We start from the raw sequence: 25,177 nt of genomic DNA, 5'->3' as shown, positions 1-25,177 counted from the left end.
TAATAATAGTTATGAATCGTAAAAAACGAGGAAGTAAAAAAACCAAAAACAAATTTTCCTGATAAAGACTATAACTTCCAATGGAAGGATCCCACCATAACTAAAGCACAAATATGAATTAACAACAGTACGATATTGTCCAAATGAAAAAAGAAATAATACTAATAATGCTCCAATTTTCAACATTCTCATCAATACAAAAAGAAAAAAAAGAAAAGCCTTTTGGTTAATACTATCATCCGTAAATAAGAAATTAACTTAGGCGTTTGAGCAGTTCAGTAGCTAAAGAAATGAAACTAATAATTAGGCCAAAACAAAAATACCTGAGACATGATTAAGTGGTAGGTCAAGTTCGGAAATATCACCCATCATTGGGAATAACGGAGTGAGATAATACTGAATATGAAACAAAAATGACTGATTGATTTCAAGCTTGATAAAACTAGCGAAAATGTGACATGAATAAAGGAAATAAATTATTGATGGAATTTTAAGAGCGAAAAAAAGCTGCAAATACCACAGTATAACGTTCATGAAAGACCTACATGATGAGGAAAACCTGAATTAAAAAATTTCTCAAACAACAATAATGGAATAATAGATTCGAGAAGAGCACGCATATGGATAATGAAATTGACTTGATTCGACCAAATCCCTATAAGGAACAAACTCCAAACTTTAACCTTAAAATACCTCAAAATTCACCAGCAAGCCTTCATATCGTCTCTTGTTTTCTCAAGAGAAAAAGAACTCTCAAGACTTCATTTTTGAGTTTCTATCATTATTTAGTTTCCTTAAGACTTTTCCTCACTCCTATCATATGTTTTTTACAAATTCACCTAATTAAATAAAAACAGTGTGGCAGGTCTCAAAGTGTTGTTCGTTTACTCATTATTGCTTTCATAGAGTGAATGTCTTCAAAAAAAAAAAAAGTCTAAATTGTAAAAACTTTGTTTACAGAATTTCTGTTTCATTCATTCATCCGTTGTTAATTTTTGTTTGGTTTAAAAGAAATATTACATGAATGCATCCTACCAAGCAGAATCAAATGAGAGTTTAATACATAAATTCTTCTTACGAGTTATGAAAACAGTTTTCGAATCGGTATTTTGGCACTCTGGGTTGCACACAGTAAAAAAAAAAAGGAAAAAACAATGGATAAAGAGTTAAAAATTACATCACATTTAGTAAAGACTGAATTACCGGTCAAAACAAAGGTACTATTATTACCATTAAGTAAAAAATAAACAGACATACAAAGACTTTAATATAATTTAACCTCAACCTTCTTTATCTATCTGAAACATTAGCTTTAAACTTAAGAGACCATCTCATTAACTTATATCTATAAAAATTGAATAGTAGCATTATTCCACCCAAGAATAAAACACATAAGATTAATTCATTACTTGTCAGGAATAGAAATAACTAGATCCTAAAGACAAAGAAATATTAGTAGAGTACTCCGCTTTATTATAAAGAAGAAAGATGAGTTCAATCTGAATTAATAAATTCAACCTGAATACCTACAAGCAAAAAATTACAAAGGAAAAAGAAAAAATTAATACTTGAATCAGAAAGAAACATATATATTCAAAATAATCATATTTGCATATGATTCATTAGCGTAATGCTTGTTTGATAAGAAATGACTTAGACTGACTTGATGTGGTTCATTTTTCCATTAGTTTATTCTAAAGGAATAGAAAAATGTTTCACGTGTAAGGCACTTGGTGAAAGATCAATAAAAAAAGATAACAAATGACATACATCGAATGTGCTATGAATGAATAATATACTTACTTCATTGAACATCTAACCATTTAAAATCGGATTTTGCGCGTATGAGCTTTTTCAAATTCTAAAAAACCTTCCTCCATTTGAGCATCGATATCCTGTAGACATAACATTGCATGAGTTTTAACGACCAGATCTTCATCTTGGTCCAAGATATAGCTCAGCGAATCTGCTATATCATAAAGGTGTGATGGAGCTTCCTGCAAAATTGAACATTAATTTATTTTGCTCCTCAAATTTTATATTTGATCCATAAATGAAACCATCGTCAAAATACTTAGATCTTTTGATTTTCTACAAGACTTTTTACTTCTGCTGTGTATGCAGAAGTGATTCAGGAATTTTAATTTTAAGAAAAGATAAAGAGTGCTAAAATAGCTCAATAAGAGAATTTAATTTTTAAGAAGGATTAAACAATCATTTACTTGTAGAAGACTAATATCATATGTCCTGACAATGGCACGCATTAAGTCAACAGCAGCGCGTCGTACTATTTCCGCCTCAGCATCACGTATATATAATTTAGCTGCTAGCAACATCTGAAATAACATTTAAATCAGTGATGAAAAATATTGGAAATTCAGAGGATTAAATGATCTACCATGATCACCAGGACACTATAAGCAAATCAGAAATAACCATATAACAACTGCTAAATATGCCATATATATATATATTGAAAAAAAAAAAAAACTAAGAAATGAGTCGTGAAGAGTTAGCCTAAAACAAGCAAGAGTAGGTTCGGTAACAATATAAAGTCGCATTTTAATAATATATTGTCGTAATGATAATCAAACAAAACCCTCTAGCTCACATCTTAATGTAAAATTAATTTTCAATAAATGAAAATTTCATGCTTCGAATACCTCATCAAGATGTTTGTGTATATTCAATCCACGGCAGGAAACGATAAGATTGGATAACGAAGAGAGTACGGAAGCTCGCAACATATCATCTTTAGTATGAAGCATCAACGACAACATCGGATTTACCATACGGTCAAAATAAGCTGGTGCCATTTCACCTAAAAAATTAAAACCTTTTCTTTTTCTAAAAGAAAGTCATTTGTTGTCGAATAAATCCGTTGGTACACATATTATTAACTCATTAAAATTTTAACTGCAGAAGTCTTGTATTTTACTTATTGCGTGTGTCCATAACATATACATTCTATTCACTATCGTATTTTTTATGCATTTAGTATGTATTTCTTATTGCATTATATACAGCATAGTTAATTTGCACTGCATGATATATATGGTATATAGTTAATTAAATTGTATCATTAGCAATAAATTGAACTGTTCAAGAATTATATGATGTGACAAACAGACAGATTCATGGAATAACGACTGGACCTACCAAGATTTTTATTTGCTTTCGCAATTGCTTCTCCGATTTTAACTCTTTGTATCAGTAAATATGTTTCTTTTTCGTCTTCTCGTAGGTTGTCCACTGGAAATATTTCAGTTATTAATAATTAGATATTTATTAAAACGAGAAAAAAATCTTGGAACAGAAATAGAAAAGCACTGGGCGGAAATTCGAAAGCAAAAATACAAAGCATTCACAATTGCCGTTCTAGTTTTCGAGTTACATAAAATACATCAAATAGTATCAAATGAATATTTTTAGAATAAAATTATGTGATCAACATGCTAAAAGTAGGGTTTAAAAAATCACTGCTGAATTCGAGAATGGACTTCAGCTTTTCTGCCGGGTCCAAAAAGAATTCCACCATTTCATCGAAAAACTGTTGCTTCCAATATGCTAACTCCGCCAATGCATTTATTGCTGCCAAATAAACGTAAGAATCATTATCAGCAACTTGTTCTGAAAATTTTATCTAATTTTTAACTTTTTCGAAACCAATTCATCTCCTTCACAATAATCAGCAAAGATATTTTAAAAAAAGATGCGAGAACTTTGAATCGTAAAAAATCAAATTAGAAGAAAATAAACCATATAACTGATTATCAAGAATTAACACTGCAAACCGAAAAGTTATATAACGACTACAGAGCAACCAAATAGTCTCTGAATTATGACTGAAACTATGATTATACCGGTAAATATAAATGCATACCTATTACTGCAAGCAATAACGTCGTAAATTATGCAAAAATATAAAAAAATAAGTTAAGGAGCTGCAGAAATTAACCTAGAACAATGCGCATAATTGCGGGATAAGTAGTAATGTCATCCAGAAGCTGTCTGTTTTTTCGTCGAATACCCCTTGCTAACTTAATTAGAGCATGCCCACGGACGGATTCTGATTCATCCAAAAGATCGGATTGGATCTGTTCCAAAGAGAAAGATTCTGAACCTCGACCATTAATCGGGTTGTCGCCAATACTTGGTGATTCATCAATGAAACTAAGACTTTCACACATATATTTCAATAAAAAGAATTAATAATCCCAAGCTTCATAAATGCGCATGAAAATAAAAGACTAATCAAAAGTCATTAAGCAGTGACCTAAATTTGAACTCCCTCTGTCTGTCCCAAATTTATATCACTGCTTAATAAACAAAGTTGGACATATAAAATTTAGAAAACAAATGCTGCAGCAAAGTGAAAAATGACAACTTACCTAGGAGCCGCGTCATCTTCCCTTGGTTCAATATTATTTGCTTTTAAAAGTGCGATAATTTCCCCAGCAAGCTGCTGGAATTCCAAATACAGCCTTTTATCTATATCGTTCAATTTTGAAACTGTATTTGAGAAAGATTGCAAAATATTTGCTCCACGTACTAGATTTTCCATGAACTATAATTCGAAAAATTAGTACAGCTAATCAGACTAACAAAATCCAAAACAGGGTTAAAAGGAACGAATCGTATTTTAACCGCTTTAAAAAGCATATTTAAATGATACATTTAAATGCTAAATCTCCTTCTTCCTTCATTAACGTGTATTTTGATAGCTTATTGATTAAAAATGTGCAATTTGTAGACAAAGCACAGGCTAGGTCGTAGATAAAAAATTTATTTCTAGATGTTATGTGTTAAATACTATACATTTACCAATATTATACTTTCATAACAACTTCAAATTTTGACTCAAAAAGGATTTGAGATAGGAATAAAAAACACTGACTGAAGGTTTTTCAAAACAACTAATAAGAGTGGAGAAGATAAATGTAAAACAGATATTTACTTTTACGAATTCCCCTTGTTTGAAGACCAGAATACACTGAAGAATCGTTAATGCTAGATGAATATTATTTCGATCGGTAGCCTCAAGTTCTTTATCCTCCTCCGAAGGTATACCCCTTATGTCCACTGGAATCGTATTCACGCGCATATTTAATTTCACCGTGGCGACATCCAGTATGCTCTGTAAAAAGTATCCCATTATACAAAAATATCAATCTGAAGTTTTTTACGAAATACTGATCTTCATCATTTCTGAATTACTCCCTAAAGAATTTAAATTTATGACTGAAAATTATTAATTAAAGAGATTTTCACCCCATCACTATATTCGAATCAAAGAGTTCATCAAATAATTTACCGCAACCTTTTCACAAAGGTTAACTAACCAGTGGGATGTCAATAAGATTTGCCAGGTTTTCATCCGAAAGTGTGCCGGTTTCCGATAAAATAGGTAATAAATCGTTCAAAAAATAATTCACTTTTTGTTTTCCTGAAAATTAAAAATTAAATGTAATGAAACACAACAGTGAACGTATGTAAAATAATAGTCATGCATTGGGTTTCCAGAACCACTCGTTTACTTTTATAATCCTGAATAGAAAATGGGAGTTCGAAGGTTTAGAAACCGGAGTTCTGATCTGGTCCTGTTACTGGAATTGAATAGCTTGATTCATGAGAATTACTTTTTTCAACGTATAAAAAGTACTCTTACTTCCTTCAAAGCCTATTTCCTCGTTGTCCGATGTTTCTTCAGAACTACAAGTACTTTCATAGCTATCATTTTTGGAATCCACTTCTGCCCAACGCTCGATGCAACACATCGCTGTTCTAATTGCTAAACGACGTGATGCCTTCGGCTCCTCTCCTTGAATTTTCTAAAAAAATTTGCAAAAAGTTTCTAATCACTGAAAGTACTGGATGTTGTCACAGGAAATTGAATATTTTATCACATTTTATGTTCCACAGTGAATATTTCAACGGCATTATAAAAATCAGTTCAGTAGATTTAATGAGAAGAATCTGAATTGGACCATGAAAAAGAAAGAAAAAAAAAAAAGATATTTCATTTCCCTTTATTACTTATTTTTGAAAAACACTCATACTCATCACCACTGCGTCTAGATATTTAAATAAAGCAATAACTTCTACTTGCAAAATTTTCAAAATTCCTTTCTCGAAACGAATGAATGCATCTTCTGCTTTTCCAGGTTTTACAAGGTGGATTCGAAGATTTGCATAATGAGCTTTGAGAAGCTTTAACCAAAAAATATGACTGCCATAAATAGTTGAGGTAATCGATGAAGTATTCATTTGTTTGTTTTCTTCTTCACTGACTTCCTTTTGCTCGACTTCCTCGATCAAAACCTAAGAAATGTACAGATAATATATTTACATTCAGAGTTTTCACTAAGAATGCTTCGAAATTTTTAAATCAAAAAAACTTCGATTTTTAAATTTTTAAATTCAATTTTTAAATGAACTAGCCTTTTTGTAACTTAACTCTGGCAAATACAAATCGCGATCATCTTCTATTTGCCGAACAAGAAATTCAGCCTGAAAAGTTGGGTTAAGTAATAACAAATACGGCCTGAAAAAATACAAAATAACCTCACTTTTACTCACCCCAATTTGTTAAAACATAAGTGAAGAAAACAAATATAATACATAAGTATAAATATGAAATCTTAAAATACTAAAACATCTAATACATCAAGAAATGCATTACGATCACAAGAGTAACTGTGATTAGAATTATGACCATAATTAATATGAAAAGTTTCATGACCTTTTCGTCGACTGTTTCGAATGATGGGTCGTCGAGAATTCGATGTAAAATATCAAAGATCCCCTGACCTGCATTGTCATACTCCACCGAAATTCCATGCATTCGATTTTCGTTTTCACTATAGCTCGCATATAATAGGGTCCATAAATTGAATAGCTGTAAACGATCACTATTTCACAGTAGTACATATTATGAAATTATATATTTAATTACTTCCTTCAGAAATCATAGCACCGGATTAGTAAGAAATCCATCAAACTACACTCCACAAAAAAGAACATTTGCTCATCTCAATTATTTCTTCTCTTTCAGGATAAGAAACACTAAATTTTGGACCAAATGCAATTTCCACGTATATCATTAAGATCTTCAAGACTCTAGTAGGCTTAATGATCCTAAAAGTTCGAGAAATGACCTATACTGTCAACCCAATAAGGTAAGTCGAATTATCTGACGTCAACATTACTAGTTTTTGAGTTCATGATTGATGAGATGTTATGTTTAAACAGATGGACTGGAAGAAAGACAGAAGGATAGGAAATTCAGTGCATAACTAAATGAAATTAACGCTTTGAATTTTTTTTTTACCGCTTTGAATCTGCGGAAGAGTGGCAAATGCATTCCTCGTGGAAGAGCTTTGGCATAAAATGACAAAATTCTCAGCGACCTATCTAACATAGGATCAAAAAAATCGGTCTTCCTCGATGAATATTTTGAAAAGCAATCAATCTTAAGATTCTGAAATATGAGAACATTTAATTTATATTTGCTATCATAATTTTTGTAAGAGACAAAATTTTTGATCACTCAACTATAATATTCGACATGCTTATTGTAGTAGATGTTGTAAAGAACATATTCTATGCTTCGATATTTAAAGTGAATTTAAAATAAACAAAAAAAAAAATTTTTTTCGGCTAACATTTCTTCCTTTAAGTCGAAAAAAAAAAAAAAAAATCTCGAATACATTTAGGTGTAACGATAATTTATTTTCCTGCAATCACAAAAACAAACCTCCCATGGTAATAGCAAAGTATCGAAAATCATCTCGACTAATTCTTTTGGCAACATATCTAACACAACGGCAAAGCAAACAGCAGCATCTCCAGCATTTGGATGATTCTAAAATTGAAATTAGTGTTTACTTTCTTACTTTATTTTATCACATATTTTCTAATTTTTCCTACTAAATAAAAATTCATCTCAAACAGAAAATAATACGTTCCATATTCATAGTCGCTATAAAGCCCTTTCTTTGTTACACATGATATTCTTCCAACATCGTGAAAACCTACCGACCATGAGTTACACGTATTTCTCAATAAAACATTATTATTCTCAAATAAAAACGTAAATGGAAGAGGTTGAAAAAAAACCTAACCATTTATCTGATCACAGTATTACTATGATCGTATATGTTGGAATAATGGCTATCAATGGGCTTAAAACTGCTATGCCCACCTGTTTAAGGAAGATCACTAAATGTTCTGTAGTGAGTCAATAAAAATTAAATTGATAGAAATGTAAATAAGTAAATTATTCACCTCTATGACAACCAAAAAATTTTCGATTAAAGAAATATAATATTTTTCTTTCGGCATTTTATAAGGGACTGTTACCAGTATTCGCGACAATGACTGAACAAATCCGAAATCTCCAAAACAATTGGCGCCTGTAAAAACTTGTTTTTACTGCTCCGAAAATAATCCTGATAAAAACCGCTGATTTGGAAAGAGTATAGATAAAGTAACCTTCAGTTATCGCTGTTATTAAATGATAGAGTCCATTTTCCAACAACAAAAGTTTGGTGATGTGCTTGCTTACTGCCTTCTGAAAATAAAAAAAAAATGTAAATAGAGCATAGCAAATTTCTGTTATTTCTGATAAGTAAACTGCATAAATTCTTCAGCAATAGAATTTACAGTAGCTGCACCTTCAAATATTGCTTCAAAAAAAAAAATTAACTTACATGCAACCATTTTGGCTGTTCCTTATTTGTGGTTAATAAAATGAACAACGATGTGATCAACATAGGTCTTAAACACAAAAATTATTTGAAAAATCATTTTTGTATATATTTAGACCCAATTAAATGATATCTTAGTCTCTGAACTCGGTGAAATAAATCTTCATTAACATAAACATTACACAGTTAGTCACAAACCTTAATAATCAAGATAACTGTTTCTTTTAATTCACTTGTCAGTTTAAACAGCTATGGATTACTTTAGCAAATACTATGTAAAAATACCTGTCAATGGTAAGAATAAATTTTCCATACTTTTGCTTGTGATATTTTTCACCCAGTTTAATCAGCTGCAAATAAACACTATATTATATCGATCTTAAATGTGAACTGATATCATTCCGTACAAGTCATCCGTATTTCCATTTTTTCTAAATAACACCGAGAATTATTTATAAATTGAGAAACGTTTCACAGCCACAGAGATTCAAGACGATTCGAAGAAGGAAAAACCAACAAACCTGCTCATTTAAGCATATGTAATCCGCCAGAAATTTCCTCACGACACAATTCTTAATCATCTCGCATGAATTCATCAACAAATCAAAAACTTCTAATGCTTTTCTTAACTAAAATATTTCATTTAGTCACACTATATGCATATATATGACTGATAAAACGTCATAAGAATAACATTATTTGATAAATCGAATAAGCTAAGTTGTCGTAATTTAATTGTTAAGGTAATTAGAACATGGACAAAAAATTGTAAATAACGAAGAAATTTCAATTCATAAATAGTGAGGGTTAATTAACAGCAAATCCGCAAAAAGCCGATCATACAAAGCTACTCTAGCTTCGTTATTAAGATAGACTTGAACTGTTTCAGCTGCTGTACCAGATATCAAAGAATTGAAACTTCGTAGGTTCAACTGCATCAAATTCACACCTAGATTTAATATCAAAACAAGCTAAAGCTTAGCTATGAAAAACTTGTCATGAAGGAACTTCGACAACTCCTATTCTAGGCTAAACAACAATAGCTGTTAGCGAAAATGACCTGCTTCTTTCGAAATTCAACATCGCCAACAAGAGGTTTCCAGTGCTCCACGAGACTACTTCTACCGAGATGGAGAATCACACCTGAATAATGACAAAACTATGGTGCTAATTTGTTAACACTAAGAAAGGAAAAATCATAAATCTCTGGAAGCAAAAAATATCCGGAATTTGTTTCACAAATAATCACTGCGAGAAGAGAAACATATGACAACCCACAAACGATTTTGAAACGAAAAAGAAAATTTGGAGCGAAAAAATTATTTACCATCATCTACATATGGTCGAACTGCTGTTGGGATGATAAACTCAAACGCTGTTTCTACAATTGACAGCTGGTTAATCGATAAAAGAATCGACGGATTACTTGCCTTTTTACTCATTTCTTCCAAAATTTCTGCCACCTACAAAAAGTACCCTAGACTACGAGAAATATGTAATTTGGGAATCCGTAGAATAGAAAACCCGCTAAATGCTCAAAAATAATAAAACCATTAAAAAAAAAATCGTCCGTAAATTGTTACCTTCTTCAACAAATATAGCATGCGGTAGGAGTAATGAATTCGATAATCGATTTCAGTTTCCGCCACATCTGTAGTGGGTGATGGAGGTGGTGGTGCTAAAGGAGGAGATACGGAATAACTATGTTCATCAAACAGAGTAGTTTCGTTAACATCCGGATCACATGGAATATTTTCCGAATGTGGTAACCGATATTCCTCATCCAACTGTAGGTCCATCAATCCTTTACTTCGCATCAAACGCTCCAAATGTATGGTTTGATGCTTTAATGGATCGAATGGTAATCGCCTTACTTTCGGTAAACTCAGAGCTGAAAATTTTATGTGTAATATTGTGGCCATTGCTACTTATAATTTAAACTGCATACAAAAACTAAGTTCTTGAATTTCACAAAAATACGAAACATCAGACACAATATAATGTGTGCCAGCCTGCCCACAGAGGTAAAACTTAATAATCAATACACTTTTTCCATTCCCAAATGCACTATGTCTTAATTTCTATGCAGTTTTCTGTCTACATTACACGAACATAATGCATTTCTACAGTGATATCTTAACAAAAAAAAAAAAAAAAGAAATCAGATATTACATGCTATTCCCTTTTCTCTCCTGCTCTCAATTTCGATGCCCCCACATTACTGATGACCAATAACTTTCAAAATCAATTCGGACTAATGAAATATCCTTGGTACCGGAACAACAAAAAGCCCGGACTGGCCATAATGATTGAAAATTGGTTATTGTAACAAATTTGAAAAAAAAAAAAAAAAAAAGCTCAAAAACCAATTTGAATTTGAAGTCAGGATTAACTTCAAACAGTATGCCCACATAACCTTGATTTAAAACCATTTACTTTATTTACAGTGAATAAAAATGTATGTCGTGATATGGTAACGTAATCATAAAACATCAAGTAGATTATTATAATGAAATTTGAAACCTACGTGTGCATCCCATTTGTATCAAATAGAGATAATCGTGAATAGTTACTTGACCCATCTCAACGAAAGCAAGAATAAAACGGAGAATCTAAAACATAACAAGGAAAAAATTTCCGAAACATTGAAGTTTTAATAAGTATTTATCTATAGAAGACCACTACGATAATCTAATTAGTCAAAGCAATACGTTTCAGATGATAAGACTGCACTTATGTATGTCGAATATTGGCTTTTAGAATCACGGATACACAGTAGTGATCGTTGAGTTGTCCCATCTAATCGATCCAGTGACGACCATGCTAATAATGACAAGTGGGATCACCTGAATCCTCCACGGCTAAGGCATATAGTGCCCTATCCACCGACTTGGAATTTGACCTCACCAGCGTCTAGTCGTTTTCAGAACTATACTAAAAGTGTTGAAATATGTAGAAGATATAAATTCCAATGTCTTCAGTGATGACCAGTTTGCCTCTTGAAAACTCAACCTGAAACAAACAATTTCTGAATGACCAATTAAGCACCAATTACCGCAACTTAGTTCCATCTTTCACTCTCCTCACAATGCGTTATTTTTCTATAAATGAGAATATTTCAACAAAGCTTTAGTCCAAAACTTCAAAAAGAACGATAATAATGCGGTACGTACCAAAAAAAAATTAAAAAAAAAAATAGACAATGACTTTTTATGAAATATTTATTCTCCAACAACATCAACAATAAAACATCCGTCATTACTTATACTTTATTGAAAGCTACAATGTCAACCGATTGCACTAAATCATCGAAGCCCATAATTTGCTCTTCTAACCAATCTGAGGATACTTTCTCATCTTCCACCACACAACAGATCTAAAAAAAGCAACTTTCTTTAAACTGTTTAAAATAGTATTTCTAAAACTATTCAAATAGTCCCAGCATTTGAATTAGAATATTGCCATCTCCCAATGTTCTACTAAATTTTTCTTTACTAACAAATCTTCCATTTTAATCTGCACTCCATTTTGAGCTGACTCTGCTATAAGCAAGATTTACACTATGGCGGCGTTATACATTTTATTTTATTGTCATTTCATTGCATCAATATTATTTATGTATTATTTTCTTTAGATCTGCTATGTTATAAATTCTCTATTTAAATTTGCAGTTGCTCCTTTTATCTTCAGCCGACTTGCGAAAGTTGTAAAGCAAACTCCATACTTGAAGTTTTTTTATGCCATAAGCCACGGGCAAAACTTTTGCTGCTCCCCATACAAGCCCATCCAATTCGATCGTTCTTATACTCTTCTCGATATCGGCTATTTCAATCGAATCATCCCACGGTTTTACATCAAAAATGATGTTCGACTTGGCAATCACAGCGGGCTTTTTCGCTTTCTTCTCTTCATATGCCTTCAAAAATTCTTTGTTGGTACATTTTATTTCAATCTTTGTTGAAATCCCAATCTATGTCATCATTTTCTATGTTGTTTTAAAATCATTTAATGTTTTGAAAGGGTTAAGAAACACTAATCGCAAAATTCAAAGCCAATTTTTAACTAGTCAAGAACAAATTAGGGATGCAATCCCTGTGTAGCTTTAAACCAATGAATTACTACCAACTTAACAAAACATCTTATAATTTTTTTCAGTTAACTTCAATAATAGTGATACATCTCGAGGGAGGAGAGAGAAGGGAGAAGTGGGAAAGATTTACGTTAATAATCATAACTCAGCTCAGAACATTTTCCAGATCAGCTACCGCACGTAAAACTTAAATATCACTATTCTTTATAGTTGTAATGCTTTTCACTGTCTCTTTACGTTTAATTGCTTTGGAATGTTTTGGAATCACATTATAAGCATGATCTCTAGCAACTAATAAAACTAATATAGCATAATCGTAATCATATAATCAATTTCGAGCATATACATATATTGGAAGGTTGAAGAGGCAAGCATGTCTGTTTTAAATACTTAAATTTTCAAACAGACACAATTGTCTTATTAATTTCTCAAGTTCCTTTGATATATATGCGATCGTTGTTTCTTTGATCAGCTATTGAGAAATAAAATCCCTTTCTTAAAAGTATTTTCGCATCTGGAACCAGCGAACAGAAAATATAAGGCGGTAAACCGAAACATACTACAGGGCACTCATGTTATTATGTTTCAATTCCAACTAAAACTAATGACCAAATATTTGACTGCGTAGCAGTCTTTATAACAGCCCACACTTATGAGTTGAAGCTCAATACATTAAAGCACTTTTTGTGAAACCACAATTAACTTTACTTTTTGTAATGAAAATGGAGAAGAGAGATACTTCAATTATTTAAAATTCGTTCTTAGACTATAAATGCAACTCTTATCTCCATCTCCTCAATAATTCTATTTGCCCTTAGAATGATCCTCATTAAGATTTAAAGAAAAAAATTTTCTTTAAATCTGGCCTTTCCTTTCTTGCTTAGTTTCGCCACATAACATATCACATGATTTTACATTGAAAAAAATAAGTGTTCACTACGTATTTCTCCCTAAAGCATGTAACATAGAAAAACCAAGAATGAGACGATGAATATACGACTTTTTTTTCTATTTGAAATAAGCGAAAACAAATTTAGACCAACCTTAAGTCGCGCAGCAGTTATGCGTGCTTTTTCATCGTCATCTTCGTCATCAGAGCCGAATAAATCTATGTCTTCGTCAAACTTCTCGAGAACTCCGTTGGCAGAAGTCATCGGAGCAGGCCATCTAGAAGAAAAAGAATTTCCCAAAACTTCATTCATCTTTTGTTTTTCAGAAATTAATTAAGCCTAAAGGTTGATGATTTAATTAAAATATAGATAAGTGCCACGATGCTCATTAAAAAATGATCATCTGCACCTCATGAAAAGATTTTATTCAACCAATACAACATAGGAAAACAAAAAAACTTTTTTTTTATGCATCTCAAGTTAATTTATACATCCTGACTGAATCCAAAATAATTCCTTCAGTAAGATTTTAGACGTGTAAAACTTTTCTGACACAGATACTAGGTTGTGGCTGACTGTATTGCTTACTTTTTAATGTTAGTAAGAGTTACTGCTTTTAAGGGGATACACAAGTTATCAAGCATAGAATTAAAGAAAGCGAAATTAGTTACAATTTTCGCTCTTCATCGTTGAAACTACTTATATTCCGGTACCATCGCAAAACATTAACATATTTCATAGTCGGTTCTGCGCTGAGTGACGCGAACAGCTGCATATCATCGCCAGATGGTGTGTATCTGAAATGCAAGTCACTACATTATTCCCGATCATCAGAAACGAAATAATATGAAATGAAATGGATGATAATGATTACTACCACTTCTTTAAGAATGCTAATGATTTAGAGTTCTTCCGAACAACATCTAATTTTTACTCCTTTCCCTATTTTCTACATTGTCCATGCCAATGATATCTTGCAATAAATCTGTAGAAAATCAATCAGATTAAAGTTATGCATAAGAACAAAAGCACAGACAGTGCCATCACGACATTTCTAAATTGAAGCTATAATGTATTTATCTCTCTCATGAATTTCTCAAAATTTGTAGCATTGCTTTACATCAACCTCAACTAACACTTACTTAATTACTTTAAACAATAAAAACCTACTTCAATAAATTATCAAGAAATCAGCAGAATTTGTTTTAAAAAAATGATCCAAAGAATTAATTACCCAGAAGCATATGCGAAATCTTTCAAATGGCCATCAAAAGCTGCTAATCCATCATCTGTCTTCAAATCATACATTTTAACCAAATTATGAGCAAAGTTTACCTGCAGAAAGAATAAAAGTTTATACTACTAGTTTCAATCTCTAGTGACAAATACGATTTTTTTTTATAATCGTATTACGAAAATTTTCTCGAAATAGAGAGTGTGAAAATGATGCCAAATTACGCAGAAAGCATAACAGAGAAAAAGCCAACACTTATAATTAGTGAAAAATAGAAGAATTAACTGTAGAGACGTTTTAATGAAAATTGAAAAAATGTTCATTAAGACGAAAATATTCATTACCACTTTTCTCAACAGACATTATGCGTAAGAAGTTCCTTCTTAGCAAAAGTGAATTATACCAAATAGATGCATAATGTTAATTCGAAATAAATAAAAAGACAAAAGTGGTCAGCATGTACTGCATCAATATTATTAACAAGCAATATCGAATGCTTTTAAATGATAAATCAGCTAACTGATATTTTAGCACATCAAATAAAAATTGTTTTCAAATATGACAAAAATAAAATTTTCATGAAATTCCAAACCAAGTAATTAAAAAAATAATGTTTAATAATCACTTAGTTAACACTGTTCTCATTATTTTTTCACACAATGCAAATAATAAGAAAGAAAAATTGAATAAGTACTACATACAACAACCTCACTTCTCCAAATATTTCAAGTAACTATTAAAGAAATTACGCTTCAATATACGAAAATATATAGAAGCGTAATCACTTCTTTATATGAAAATCAGTGTGCTTTTTTTTTGATGAATACTGAACGGAATTTAAATCACCAAAAACCAGTCAATTTTTACAAGCATGAAAAATGGAAGAGAATTTTCTCTCAAACCCCCGTGATTTCCCGGACGAGGACAACGCAGCAGCCGGAAATCATCCATAGGGAATTGTCAGTTCAGGAATTTAGCACTTTTCTATCGTATTTATGCCACTGAAATCCCCTCCGTGACTTTAAATCTCTATTGCAGCACAAAAATTTAATCTTTTATTTGGTTTAGGGCTGAAAATTTAGTGGGATTACATTGTCTTCAAGTGTCATTGATTGGTTATTGTTGTTCATTTTCTTTATTTTAGATAATTATGTGGTTAATGAAGCAATTGGAAGCAAAAATTTCTTGAATTATTGAATTGGTCAAAAAAGCGAAACTCATCATTTCCCAAACTGTTAGAGCTAATTACTGCATGGAATGGAAGAAGAAATTGGATACTGGAAGCAAAACTTATATTTGCTCCAGGAAGCTGCACCACGACCATTTCCTGTTAAGTGTTTGGCATCACCGGAATCATCACCACCTCAGGTATCACGTCTACTTTTTTTCACTGAATATTTGTCATGCTTAATTACCATTATAGTAGTCAACGTGCAATGTTGGTGAGTTAATTATATTATGTAAATTGGTATATGTTATATGTGAAGTTGGTATATATTATATATGGTAAAACTGGCGATGATATTAGAATCGAACAAACTAATATTGAGGTTTGAGACAAAATTGATTTAAAATGCTATCCAGAAATGGAAATAAGCTGAACTGAAGTAAATTGAAATGGTGTTTTGTGAATTTGAAAATGATTTTTTACCAATAGTTGTATTAGTAACACTTATTGTTAGAATGGGTGATGCCATGCTCTTATCCTCTTTTCGTTCTGTAATGCTTAAAATTGATATTTTAGTATGGCACTGAATTTCATGGTTTAATCGAGCGTGAAGTAGCCGACAATATGTTGCTGGAAGCTGGTGAAGGCGCTTTTTTGGTCCGTGCATCCAGACGTTCACCAGGCGCTAATACACTATGTATGTTCTTCGATGGACGTGTATTAAATTATAAGTTATTCTATGATGGCATGCATTATGTTGGCGAAAAAAGGTGAATAACTGTTGTTTATGTTATTTGAAATTACATCATAGTGTTGATGTTCGTGGTTTTTTCTCACATCATATGATTAACCATTCATACTTCTTGATGTTTCATTGGTTTTTTGTACGGCATGTAGGGTATAAGAAATTAGAGGTTAATTTATTGCTTTGGAGTAATTTCATCGTATTAGGTTTTAATCTCTAAGCTGACATAGGTTAGCAGTATTAAAATTATTATTAAAGGATAAATGAAACGGATTTTGAGGAACTTTTCAAACGGATATACAATGGATTAAAAATTATATTGTTGGTACTAAATTAAATCTCTGTTTTCAAGCAAAAATATAAGAAATGCCATATTTGAAGGATGAGCAGAAATGATTAATCTTGATAGCAGTATTTCTGTCCCAATAAATTCAGATTCGAACATTTGGAGGATTTAGTCGCAGATGGATTGATAACGATGCATATGGAGAAACATGCAAATGATTATATACAGCGTATGGCTGATGAAGCAATTTATGAGCAAAGCCCTTATTCGCAATATCAAAAAGCAACTGACTGTCGACGCCAGCCATGTGCTCGGTGTCATAATTTCACACCGGCTACATTTCGGATACCACATTATTGCGATTATTGTCGCAATTTTATGTGGGGGCTTGTTCAGCAGGTTCGTTCTTCGTTGTTATCCATTGATGAATTTTTCATCACTTCTGTTTTTTTTTCTTTTTTTTTTTTTCACAAATAAAGTTTCTACGTCTCTTCATAAATAGAATCATGTGGTATTCTAAAGTTTCATTTCACTTCAAAAAAAAGATTGATAAAATAACATAGTTCCATGTTTTCCCATTTTTCAAAATACTGATTTTTAAAGCACACTCGATCATTATACTCATAATTTTACTTAAATTACTCAAAAAATAAAAATAAAATAATATTTCAAATGTAATGGTAATTTCAGGGTGTTAAGTGTGAAGATTGTGGTTTTTGTGCGCATAAAAAATGCAGTGAGCGTACTATACATGATTGCCGACCGGAGGCGAAATATGTAAAGCGGATGTTTGCTGTGGATATCAGTACCTTATGTATGGCGCACGCTGTAAGCATTCCACCTGTTGTTTCTGCTTGTATTACGGAGGTTGAACGACGTGGTTTGTTTGTGGAAGGAATCTATAGGGTTTGTTTAGTCTCTTTTTAAATAATTTAATGTTTTCATTGGTAATTAAGATAATAAGAAAGAAGCAGTAGATAAAACAAATCTTTTTGTATGTATGTGTATAGAAAGGTTTAACTTCGTTTTCTCTTTATTGTGCTTCCTGATTTCAGTAAGTAAACTGAACAAATAAAAATAAATATTCGAATTGTGGAGTCATCGTACACCATTGCATAATTCCAAGAAATTGATCAAACTAGAATTCCATTTTAGGTATCCGGTTCTCATGAACAAATGGAAAGATTACGTCGGCAGTTCGATACCCTGCATAAAGTTGATCTCTCAATTGTTGAAGATATTCATACTGTAGCTGGCCTTCTAAAGCTGTATCTCAGGCTTTTACCGCAGCAACTTGTGCCATTTTCTGTATATCGTTCCTTACTTACTGCTTACACTAATAATCGAGCTTTCCACGAACGATCAAAAATGTGCAGGTGTATTGCTGATGTTGTTTTCTAGCAAAGGAATATTAACTATTTAGAAGATAATGCAAGAGCTACTTCATATACCTATCAAAAATCTAGATACTAAAATATCGGGTAATTGTGGGTAAGATATCTACAATGAAAAGTATGGGATTGCGTCGATTTGTTTTGGGGCTATCAGTCCTTAGATTTCTGCTACACAACTGCGATTTTTTATGTATTCTAGGAAAAAATCATTTATTAATAGGTGATAACGAGTTTTTATAGCTTAAATTACTGAACAGGTGGATCAGTTCTTTTTTCTGGCTATCATGATGTGAAGGGAATTCTCAGTGTTCCTTATTCTTCATGATTTGCCAGTTGAAAAATTACTAAAATTTATTTTGTAATTTCTAAGAATTTTTTCAGGAAGGTTTTAAAAGAATTAAATGAAGCAAATGGCCGTACACTGCTAGCAATATTGATGCATATGCAAAGAGTGGCTGATAATAGTGGAGAAAATAAAATGAGTGTCGAAAATCTGGCAACCATATTTTCACCTACATTATTTTGTACCGGTACCGTTCCAGCATTACCCCAACAGCAGCACCAACTTCTTCATTTTCTTATCCAAAATCCCAGGATTGTCCCATTTTCTTAATAAATGATTCTTTTCGGATTCACTATATTAATCATATCTACTCTTTTATCCAGGCATGTCATCATCATAAGTTTTGATAAACGATGACATATGGAATTTTGATGAACGAGGGCTTTCATGGAAAATTATGGGTTTTTCTTTTAGTATGGAATTTCGGAAAAGCCGATTTTAGTATACTTTGGTCAATTTTGTGTATTTATCGTGCTATCATTTGTTTGTTGTTTGTATAAAGTACAAATTGATGTGATAATTGGCTCAGGTATACTATTTCAAGAATAGTCAAATGTATTTTGGAGCGAAACAGTTAGGCCGGCCCAACAAATAAGAATTTCATTGTTAGGTTTGTTTTTTGAAAACGTGGGTTCGTTGATTTGTTTTTGTTAGTGTTTAGTTTTTTGTTGCGTGACTATGATCTTTGTCTTTTAGGAAAAGATCATTTATGACTAGGTAGTAAGAGGGTTTTTAGGTCATTTTTTGGATCACATTAATTCGCAGTCACTAAGGTATGCAAAAAATTTTTACTGTTATTCTTGTTGTGAATTTGTTAGTTACTCCATGAAGATCATTTATCAGTTGATGGGAAATAATAACTGTCAACTCATTTATTTACATTTCTTCTCATATAGAGACCATCAGTTCTTTGTTCATTGCTCATTTACTGTGTTATAATGCTTGAAATAACCACCTCTTGTTGCTTGTATCTTCTAAAATATGGGAAAAAGGTTTTCATTATAGACATGCTCATTAGGTAAACAGAGAATTTTAGAAATTTCAGGAGTAAGCTAAAAATGAAGAAGCTGCTAAAAATTATCGAAAAGATGAGGCATTCGAAATTTCATCTTGTCCAGTTATTTCATGAGTTAAAAAAACTATAAATCAGTTTGTGATCAATATTATATATACTATCGTATTATACTAGTAGAAAATTAGCTTATACTTTTAAATGCATAAATTGCATTTCTCATTAGGTTCTCTTCGTACCACATCCTAATTTCATGGCCATTCTTTCTCTTTTATTTCGCTTTCGAGTTCATTATACTGTGCTTTGCATGAAAAGTGATGTGTAACTAATACTTAACTAATATTTATGTACACTTATAGATATTTGAAAATGTACTCACTTCAAAGTTCGTCTTACCTATTTATTCCTTTGCTGTTTATAAAATAACGGTTATACGTTCTGTGGTGCCCAATCAAATTTCGAAGAGAGCAAAGGGGCTTACTCTCTTAACTGGCAGAAGAAATTTCCAATGTTCCTTCAAGTTTAGTTCTAGAATTTATTTGGAAATATATATAAATGTGCTTCATAATGCTTCCATAGGGTTAGTATTAAATAATATCACGAACAACTGCTGGCTAAATTCCGCGAAATACATAGATGGGTGGGGATTCTTCTCGGTTATAATTTTTGGCGAAGCTAAAGATAGTACATTCTTAATAACTTGGATGAACTTGAATGGATCAAGCCTGACAAAAACCCTCGTTAAAGCATAATGTATAAATATATGCTTTAATCGGACAAAGCGAAAATTTGTTTCACTTAACATTATTTCCAACTACAGAAATGGATTATCCAACTTCTCAGATGCATTGACAAACACACTTTTCAACTGTGAAAAAGCTTCCAGAGCTGCAATACCATTTTCACGTCCGAAACCTGACTGTTTCATACCACCGAAAGGTATCATTGCATCTTAAAAAAGATTTCTATAGCACCACCCTATAGCTTAAAAAGATGAAATTTTGAATAGAACTTCGCACTCCAAAATAGATCATCCCTTCTCAGCCAACAACAACCATCAACCAATATTACACAACAGAAAGATCTATTTGGATGAAGTCCCAACTAGTTTGGAAATAATTCATATTCATTCTGTGTCCTTAAACAAACTTACTTGTGATATTGAATGTATTTACATAAATGTTGCCAGCGTGAAGTTTTGAAGCCAGTGAATATGCCAGATGTAAGTTCCTGAAGGGAAGGCAGCTGATATAAGTAAATATAAATTTAAAGGCTAAATTCTAACGGTTCAATAAAGCACACCTCGTAAAAACACCAGCAGCAAGTCCATAAAGCGTATCATTTGCCATACGAATAGCATCCTGAAATTTCAATTTTTACAAAATTTTTTAAATTTAAAGACACACATGTAACTTATTGCAAGAAGATTGAAGCTAGAACCGGAAGTACTTTAAATAAATCCGAACATCAATATAACACAGGCTTACCTCGTTGTTCTGGAATGGAATAATTAACATGGCAGCTCCAAAGACCTCCTCTTTATAAATCTTCATTTGCTCGTTGATGGAATCCAGAATAGCAGGTGATAAATAATAGCCGTTTTCGAGACCTTTAACTTTTACCTCGTCACCTCCACATAGCAGTTTGGCACCCTTCAAAGTCGAAAATCAATCCTGCATGTTAACAGAATATCTTACCACTAACTTTCCCAAATTTGACTTCCAACAAACTTTGTGAAACGAAACCTTTTATTTTTCTGTTCCCCCAAAAGCTAAAGCAATCCAAATAACCTGTTGTACAGCTTCACTGATGTAAGTTTTAACTTTGTTTAAATGTTCACGAGAGATTGTTGCACCTATTTTTGTCTCCTTTAATAACGGATCACCGATCGCCAAGTTCTTCGTTTGTTTTACAACCTTTTGTCGAAATTCATCATAACGTGACACATGTACGAGGACTTTTGATGCATTCGAACATACCTCACCTTGACTACAAATGTTTTTCAGTACTTTTTCTTACTTATCTGATAGCTGATTAACTGAATCTTTACTAATTCTTTTTCCTATCCAAATTTTCGAAAAAAAGTGATAGCAGTCAATTTTATGACTTAAAAGTAGTGAAATGTACTGAAACAACAAAAATAGTTCAGATAAAAAGAGATGACTGTTTAAAAAAAAAGATAAATTAATCATATCATATATGAGAATTTAAAAACATGCCAAGCACATATACGCTTATAGTAAACTTACGCGAAAAAATTGGCCATGAGAGCACCTGTAACAGCGACATCGATATCTGCATCTTCACAAATGATCATCGCACTTTTTCCACCCAACTCTAATGTTACTGGCTTGATTCGATCCAACAAGCTACAGGATGCCAGGATTTTAGATCCAGTTGCGGTACTGCCAGTAAATGTGACCTTATTAATTCCTCCATGTTCGCATATCGCTTGACCTGTTTCACCTTCACCCTGAAATATTTTAGCTTATTCCGAACAGTCACTGAAATCATTGATTAAAATGTGATTGAAACTGATAAACTTAGTTTCTTAACGTGTATTTCTCAGTGACTATTCAGATGAATTACATCTTATATCCACAGCAGTGGAACATATCTTCTGTACATAGTTAATAACTATGTTATAATAACTAATTATAGCAACTGATATGCATCTGTGGAATACACGGCGCTGTACCGATTCCTAACTCTACTGTCATAAATATAAGTAGTATTATTCGGGAAAATAAAACTATATAAGCCTAATTTTTACCAAGTCAGTAAGAAATTTTAATTTAAATTGTAACCTAAACAAAAGTAATAAAATTATATACCTGAAAAGAATTCACAAAAACTGCTTCAAGAAACTGAGAAATTTTTAATAATTATTCATTAATAACTTCCCTGTCTAAATTTTAGTATTTTCAGAAATACACCAAAATACATCAGTAAAATACACAAAAAAATACCTGTAAAACGGATAGTACACCATCAGGAAGACCTGCAGCTTGAAGGATTTGGGCTAATACTACAGAAGTTATGGGTGCAAAAGGTGATGGTTTGTAGAGCACTGCGTTACCACACATTAATGCTGGCGCAATTTTCCACGATGCTGTCAGCATTGGATAATTCCAAACACCAATTGCACCAACAACACCCCATGGTACACGTTCCGTATACGCATAATTATCGTTACTTAACGGGAAATGATTGCCTGTAATAGGAAATAATTGGCTAGCAACATTAGACATTTGGTAGTAAATATAATATGTATATTCAAAAAAATTGGAAAAATGATTTCGATCAACATATGAAAGGATTGGAATACTCATAATGACACTTTAATAAAAGAATTTGAGGAAATTTTATATAGCTGCAAAATTTAAGGAGTTAGAAAAAAAAAAAACATTTAATTGAGGAATCAAGAAATTTTTACCAGCAATATTATGCAAAGCACCACCGAAGAACTCGAAGGTATCTGCAGAACCGATCATATCCCATCGTGATTCCTCAATTGGTTTACCGCAGTCAATTGTTTCCAAATATGCTAAGTCGTCTTCGACACTCTAGAATATTGGAGGAATGAAAATTCATGAATATTTTTGAAAGTTAAGTGATAAAATTAAACTGAAAACTATAATAAAAGAGCCAAGCAGTTAAAAGTATTTCGTTGAAACTTGCGGTAAAAATATTAAAAGAGTCGAAAGCAAAGCATATGCAAGGATTGAAATGAGCAGTATTCACATTGTGCTTGTACATTAGTATGATACCTAAATTTTAATGACAACTTGAATTAGTATCAAAAAAAAAAAAAAAAAAAACGAAACAAACGTACGCGTATGATAGAAGCTGCCTGACGTAAAACTGCTCCACGTTGCTGAACATTTAACGCCATCCAGGATTTCTGAGCTTCGCAGGCATCCTTCACGACTTCATCAATCACTTCGGTTTTAGCACAACCGCACCGCGCTAATATCTCACCTGGGAATATCAGGATTTTCCCAAATAATTTCTTATAGCCAAAATATTTGTCTTCATTTAAAAATGATAATTCTATCTTCTTATGACTTTCACCTTCTTTTGATTCTTTTGTAGTAGAGGTCAAAAAAAAAATTTCTTCCAATTTTTTTTATTTTTCAAAAACTTTAGGAAGAAGTGAGAGGTTTGAAAAAAAAATTACCAATAATTTTCTATTTTAATAATATGCGTGGATGTATGTATATATATATGCAATAATAACTATTTAACTTTTTGATTTTAGATATTTCAATGCTAAATACTAGTTTTAACTGATAACACTACGATAACTTTGATATTGAAATATATATATATATATATATATATATATATATATAGTAATTATATTGAACTGGAATTCAAGAAAAACCAAAAATCGAAATCACTGAAATAACAGCAATAATTTTGTTCTGATAAATAGGTTTATTCACAAAAGAGCATGTGAAATAAGCAGTTGTAATAACAAGATAATTTACAAATGTTGTTATTTGCAGTATGTACGAAAATATCAAAAAGATTTGAAAGTAAAGATTTTAACTGAAAGCGAATTTTGACAAATCCCTAACCATTTCTCGGTTGATAAATATCGAAATGTTCGGTTGCCGTAAGTGCTACACGAGATCCACGTATGAAATGTAATGCGTTATCGATTGTCTTCGGAACGGCGAATTTTACTAACGGCATGCAAAATCTGGCGAAATGAAGTTTCAAATATTTAGAATGGATTAATTTAGCAGGATGCGAACCTGGCATATTTTGTGGCACTGGTAATGAGCGCTTCCGATAGTATTCCTCCCAGAAAGGTAAAATTTCCCCATTTGAATCATTGAAATTTAAGTGATGTGATGGACAGAAATCATGAATGCCAGCAGCTTCATATGATTTCGTTATCAACTGACAGCAGTAGAATGCTTCATCACCTTTAGAGTTACGCATATTTGGCGAGAAAATATCGTTATAATTAGCGCCAAGTTTAGATTTTGCCCACTGACTTGCACTGATACGCACTGCTTGTGGTACCTGAGCTCGATACACCTCGAAACTTTCAGGATGTAGCTTTTCTACTACATTAATTAAAAGTTCCTGGCAAACACCAGATTCACGGGTGGCATGTATCACCCACTGAACGGTATCTTCATACAGCAAAGCTACATGTATTACAGCTTCAGATGCAACACCAGCAACTGCTTCCTCAAATTGTTCGTCACTTTTTCTATTATCACCTTTTTTGAAGAATACAACATCACCAACACCAATATCCACTCCTTTGAGGAACATTGATGAATGCCT

The 25,177-nt window shown here is 32.1% G+C and overlaps 3 protein-coding genes across 3 annotated transcripts; 1 reads left to right on the top strand and 2 right to left on the bottom strand.

The window, feature by feature from the left end:
• Nucleotides 1-1,823: 1,823 nt before the first annotated feature.
• Bma-ekl-6 (uncharacterized protein) lies at nucleotides 1,824-15,285 on the bottom strand (the record flags this gene model as incomplete). The annotated part of the gene is made up of 30 exons (XM_043077323.1): nucleotides 1,824-1,997; nucleotides 2,223-2,336; nucleotides 2,664-2,821; nucleotides 3,160-3,252; nucleotides 3,481-3,630; nucleotides 3,959-4,173; nucleotides 4,392-4,567; nucleotides 4,958-5,137; nucleotides 5,343-5,446; nucleotides 5,669-5,831; nucleotides 6,106-6,321; nucleotides 6,442-6,510; nucleotides 6,743-6,898; nucleotides 7,331-7,480; nucleotides 7,757-7,864; nucleotides 8,287-8,414; nucleotides 8,494-8,572; nucleotides 8,712-8,778; nucleotides 8,994-9,058; nucleotides 9,230-9,337; nucleotides 9,769-9,851; nucleotides 10,036-10,171; nucleotides 10,292-10,599; nucleotides 11,236-11,320; nucleotides 11,977-12,084; nucleotides 12,433-12,624; nucleotides 13,842-13,965; nucleotides 14,360-14,485; nucleotides 14,923-14,977; nucleotides 15,267-15,285. The coding sequence occupies 30 exons, from the start codon at nucleotides 15,283-15,285 to the stop codon at nucleotides 1,824-1,826; spliced, it is 3,909 nt and encodes a 1,302-aa protein (XP_042933257.1).
• An 894-nt stretch (nucleotides 15,286-16,179) lies between these two features.
• Bma-chin-1 (RhoGAP domain containing protein) lies at nucleotides 16,180-19,128 on the top strand (the record flags this gene model as incomplete). The annotated part of the gene is made up of 6 exons (XM_001897079.1): nucleotides 16,180-16,290; nucleotides 16,667-16,860; nucleotides 17,271-17,520; nucleotides 17,812-18,027; nucleotides 18,277-18,497; nucleotides 18,897-19,128. The coding sequence occupies 6 exons, from the start codon at nucleotides 16,180-16,182 to the stop codon at nucleotides 19,126-19,128; spliced, it is 1,224 nt and encodes a 407-aa protein (XP_001897114.1).
• Nucleotides 19,129-20,684: 1,556 nt separating this feature from the next.
• On the bottom strand, nucleotides 20,685-25,165 carry Bma-alh-11 (aldehyde dehydrogenase, putative; the record flags this gene model as incomplete). The annotated part of the gene is made up of 10 exons (XM_001897080.1): nucleotides 20,685-20,821; nucleotides 21,024-21,100; nucleotides 21,173-21,231; nucleotides 21,358-21,522; nucleotides 21,661-21,859; nucleotides 22,120-22,343; nucleotides 22,840-23,084; nucleotides 23,307-23,436; nucleotides 23,706-23,851; nucleotides 24,454-25,165. The coding sequence occupies 10 exons, from the start codon at nucleotides 25,163-25,165 to the stop codon at nucleotides 20,685-20,687; spliced, it is 2,094 nt and encodes a 697-aa protein (XP_001897115.1).
• Between the last annotated feature and the right edge of the window lie 12 nt (nucleotides 25,166-25,177).

Source organism: Brugia malayi, assembly GCF_000002995.4.
Source record: "Brugia malayi strain FR3 genome assembly, contig: Bm_v4_Chr1_scaffold_001, whole genome shotgun sequence".
In the NCBI taxonomy this organism is placed as follows: Eukaryota; Metazoa; Nematoda; class Chromadorea; order Rhabditida; family Onchocercidae; genus Brugia; species Brugia malayi.
This window is presented reverse-complemented; position numbering and strand designations above follow the sequence as displayed.